Raw genomic sequence first — 4,663 nt, 5'->3', positions numbered from 1 at the left:
CGCTCCTGCATTGCATCGGGGTGAGTGCTGCAGACCTGTGCCACCAGTCCTCCATCACCTACCATGCCGGTGGTGGGTGCAGGGGCTGGGGGGATGATTGTGGTTTGCCAGCTCCCGGGCAGGAGCCGTGCTATTGCCCATCTCAGCTCTGCTCTGTAAACTGCAGCATTGATTTTGAACACGTGTATGTGAGTGGCGGCCTTGGTGCTGGCTGCAGGAGCGGCCCGAATATCTGAGACAGCAAAAAGGCAACGCTGTGCCATACCTGACTCACCTGAAAGAAATGTGCCCGCACCAAACCGGGACCGCGGCTTCAGCCAGCAGCGCATGAGCCCAGCCTGGCTGCCGGCAGCAAGGAAGAATGAGCCGTGCTCGCCTCTGCCATGGCCGGGCAGCGGAGGCTGCGGGCAGGCTGGCCAGGGGCTCCTCGCTGGGACAGCTCAACCCCACCAGTAGCTCCGCTTTCACCAGCGAGGGGCATCTCTGCGCGATGGGCGGCGTGTGGTCCGTCCTCTTCATCCTCTCCGAGTGGGTGGGAGGGCACCCCAACGGTGATGCCTGAGGCCAAACCTTTTTGCTTGCTCGAGTTAGGTAAAGCTGGGGCTCGTTGTGCCAAAATCCCAGCAGAGGCCAGTGTGCCCCGCTCCTGGGGAGCCACTGCAGCGGCTGCAGCTTCTGCAAAGTCCCCAGGAATCGCTGCCGATCCACTGCTCCAGCAAAAGGTCAGCTGAGACTGTGGAGCTCTGCTGGATTTTGCAGCCCAGGCTCTGGCTCTGCTCCTGCTGCAGCAAAACCCTCTGGCTGCTGGCCCAGGGCCTGTGGGGGGGGATGCAATGGGGGCTTTAAGCTGCCTGCTCTCTGCCGCGCTCCCTATGCCGGGCTTCTCCGCCGCTCGGTCCAAGCGCAGTCCCTCCCGCCAGCACGGATGTAAAACTGGTTGGCGAGCTGGGAGCCGGGGCGGGGGGAGCTGGCGCCGGCATCTCCTCGTGATGCAGCATCGCCCAGCGCCAGCCTCGCCGGGGCCGCACAGACTGGCCGGCTCCAGCGCTCCCAGTGGGGCCAAGCCAGCAGCGGCGGCTCCCACGCCAAGGCCCGGTGTGGCCGGCAGTTCGTGTGCTGGTAGCCACAGGGAACGAGCATGGCCTTGGGCGAGCTGCTGTGCTTGGAGGCCGTGTTACAGTCCCGGCGGGTTTAATTCTCCCTCCCTGTGTTCTTGGCTGTGCCTGAGTGCGGTGGCTGGGAAGCCGAGCAGCGCTGGAGACCTTAAATAACACCAGAGCATCCTCACCCTCCTGGCCCTGGGCCTCCTGCCAGCCTCCTTTTTTTTTGGGTTTTTTTTTTGTTTGTTTTGTTTTTTGTTTTTTTTTTTGGTGTGTGTGTGTGTGTGAATAAATTAAAACTTCCGAAACAAACCCTCCGACCGCCCCACTCCTCCAAGGCAAAACAAACCCTGCCTGGCTGGGACGGCATGTGGCCGTGTTTGCTCCCTCCTTGACAGGTTTGCCCAAATCAGGCCAACAAACCAGTATCTCTCGTGTGTTTTTGGGATGTTTCCTGGTGTTTTGAGGCTCGGGAGGCGATAGGGAGCTTCGTGTTTGGACTGGAAGCTTTTCTAGGTAACCCTGTTCCGGCAGCAGTGGCAGGCAGGGTGCTGGCTGCAGCACAGTGAGGCTGTGTCCACGAGCACTTTTATTTTTAAACCTTATCTTTATTGTAGTTTTCTCCTGCCCTATTGGGAAAGGCGAAATGCACCTTATCTGGCCGCCTGCTGGCAGCACGACCTGTTCCTGCAGAGGGGAGAGGTGGATGCGCCGTGACAGCCACCCACAGCACCTTCAGCATCCCCTGGGCACTGGGGATGGTACTGGGGGTGATGCCGGGGTGATGGTGAGCCCAGCATGGGGGGGGGGGGGTGTCCCTGCAGCACCTTCCTGCCTGCTGAGCACCTCTGGTGTGTTATCGCATTGGCCTCTGGCCAGGGGCTTTATTATGGGTTTCTGACACAGCAATAAAGTAAAGCCGAGCTGGGGACCCGCCCGTGGACGTGGAGCTGAGGACAGTTGAGCTGGCACCCTGAGAGCTGGAGCCAGCAGTGCCTCAATCCCAGCCTGGGCTGCAGGAGCAGGGAGCTGAAGGGGGCAGCTGGTCCCCACATCCAACCCAGGGCTGGCGGGAAGGGTGCTGGGTGGGATCTGGGGTGTCATGGGGGGACTGGTGGCGTGATTGGGAGTGCCTGGAGCTGCCGTGTGCTGCTCCAGGTGGTGGATAGGTCTCCTTCTCAGGGATGTCCTAAGGGGCGCCCAAGGGTGCCAGGCAGGAGGGTGCAGGGGCCACAGGGCTGCCCCTGCAGTGCTCCCCTGTTAATGGTTAATGCGGCGGCGGCGTGGGCTCCCTCCGAGCTATCAGCACTGCCATCGGCCCCGGGAACAGGCTGTACCTTGCTGCCGCTGTTTGTTTGCATCCTGGCCCCTCTGCCCCAGCCACCCGACTGCGGGCAGCAGCGTCACCTGCGGTGTCCCTGCACCAACCCAGACAGAGGAGATGAGGCTGGGACCAGGCGCAGCAGCACCCAGTGCTCTCCCACCTGGGACGCCCCAGTCGGCTTCTCCCTTGAAGGATGCAGGGTAGCAGGAGCACACAGGACTCCCTTTTTTTTTTTCCTCCCCCAACTTTTTAATCCCCTTGGCACTCCAGCCAGGCAAGGGGGTGCTGCACTTCTTGGCCATTTCTGTGAGGCAAAAAGCATTTGGGGAAAGGCAGTGTCTCCCACGGAGCCATGTGCCAGCTCCAAATGGCCCAGTGGAGCTTTTGGAGGCTATTTTGTGGGTTGATGGCTCCTGCACCACATTGCTGCAGGGCTCTGGGCTGTCCTGGTGCCTCAGCGTGCATGTGGTTTTACCTGCACCTCGCATCTGAAACACGCTTGGGGTGATGGGGCTGCAGATAAGGGAGTGTTTTCTTCCTCCTACGTGTGTGCTAGAGAGAAAACAGCAGCTCCGTGACCTGCATATGCTGCAGGGCAAGGTCATGTCCCCAGCTGGTCAGGAGCTGGAGCAGTGTGATGAGCCAGAGTGGTCCTGAGGTGATGATGAGCAGGTTTGGCCCCTGGGGATGTAGAGGCAGAGCTGGAGGCGTCTGGGGACCACTGGCCAGCGGCTGTCACCAGCCACTGCAGGGCTCCTCTCGGCTCTTGCAGGCTGTGACTCGGGCTTTGGGCAGGCGACAGCACGGCACTTGGACGCCATGGGCTTTCGGGTGTTCGCCAGCGTGCTGGACCCACAGGGTGCTGGTGCGCAGGAGCTGCGCAGGAGCTGCTCACCGAGGCTGACGCTGCTGCAGATGGACCTGACCAAGCCGGAGGACATCCAGCGTGTCCTGCAGCACGTCCAGGCCCACACCAACAGCACAGGTAGGAGCCCACAGCACCCCTGGGGGAGCCCAGGCAGCTCCCTGGGACCTCAGCTTGCAGCCAGTGTGACAGTGCCAAGGCTTGTGGCCCTCACTGTAGGCTGCACCCATCACAACAGCCTCCGCTAACAGGGCTTGTCCCAGGGCTCCCTGCAACTCCCCTGCAGGATCCCTGTGATCCAGGGAGCTGCTGGGATCTCCAGGGTGGGGGATCCCCCCTTCAGGTCACTCTTTTAGCATCCTATCACCACAGGGCTCTGGGGCCTGGTGAACAACGCCGGCTTCAACGACACCATCGCCGACGCCGAGCTCTCACCACTGGGCAAGTTTCGCACCTGCATGGAGGTGAACTTCTTTGGCTCGCTGGAACTCACCAAGGGGCTGCTGCCCCTGCTCCGCTCTGCCAGCGGCCGCATCGTCACCGTCAGCAGCCCCGCGGGTGAGCAGCCTGCCTGCAGCATGGCCCACCAGACCCTGGCACCCTGAGCCCACCCCTGGGGTGTGGGTCGAGCATCCCACTCCCCCAGGCACCTCCGCTTCCCCAGCCAGCCGCATCAGGCTGGCACCCTAAGCCTTTTCCTTGTGCAGTGGCCAGGAGCACAGCCCTACATGAGCCCTCCTGGTCCCTGCCTGTCCCTGGCCATGCAGGCAGCTGCCTGAAAGCCTGCTCATTCATCCTTTCACTCCTGCAAGGTGACCTGCCCTTCCCCTGCCTGGCAGCCTACGGGGCCTCGAAGGCAGCCCTCAGCCTGCTCATGGACACCTTCCGCAGTGAACTTCAGCCCTGGGGCATCAAAGTCAGCCTCATCCTGCCTGGCTACTACAAAACAGGTAAGCATCAGTGCCCGCTTGCTGCCTGCACCTGCAGGCAAAGGGCAGGTACCCCAGGGAGGCAGAAGATGGCGCAATGGCCGGAGCAGCCCACAGTGGAGGATGCAGCTTCTGAGCATCCCCAGCTACCTCCCTGTGGCCATCCTGTGGCCTTTGGGCTCCACTTGGAGAGAGACAAGGTCAGGGTCAAGGCCTGCCAGCAGATCCTCTGCCACTGGGACTGGCTGAACCAGCTCACTGCGTTTGTGGTGGCACTGTCCCCACTGGAGGCAGGGTTCAAGACCTCTGGTCCAGTCCTGGGCTACCAAGAGCTACCATGGTGCTCACACCATGCTTCCCCCATGGCAGATCTCTGCCAGGGTTTCAGCAGCACCTTCGTGGGAGGCTGGGAGGGGACCCACGGCAGGGGGGCTGGAGCTGTGCT

At 61.9% G+C, this 4,663-nt stretch overlaps 1 protein-coding gene across 1 annotated transcript in view; it reads left to right on the top strand.

The window, feature by feature from the left end:
* Positions 1-361: 361 nt before the first annotated feature.
* HSD11B2 (hydroxysteroid 11-beta dehydrogenase 2) overlaps positions 362-4,663 on the top strand; it is a 5,682-nt gene continuing 1,380 nt past the window's right edge. The window contains exons 1-4 of the mRNA XM_026856981.1: positions 362-532; positions 3,118-3,409; positions 3,662-3,847; positions 4,102-4,239. Coding sequence (XP_026712782.1) covers positions 362-532; positions 3,118-3,409; positions 3,662-3,847; positions 4,102-4,239 — 787 coding nt within the window. The remainder of the gene's footprint in view (positions 533-3,117; positions 3,410-3,661; positions 3,848-4,101; positions 4,240-4,663) is intronic.

This window comes from Athene cunicularia (genome assembly GCF_003259725.1).
Source record: "Athene cunicularia isolate RWA chromosome 11 unlocalized genomic scaffold, athCun1 chr11_part1, whole genome shotgun sequence".
Taxonomy (NCBI): domain Eukaryota; kingdom Metazoa; phylum Chordata; class Aves; order Strigiformes; family Strigidae; genus Athene; species Athene cunicularia.
The sequence above is the reverse complement of the archived record's forward strand: the minus strand, read 5'-3'. Positions and strand labels throughout refer to the sequence as shown.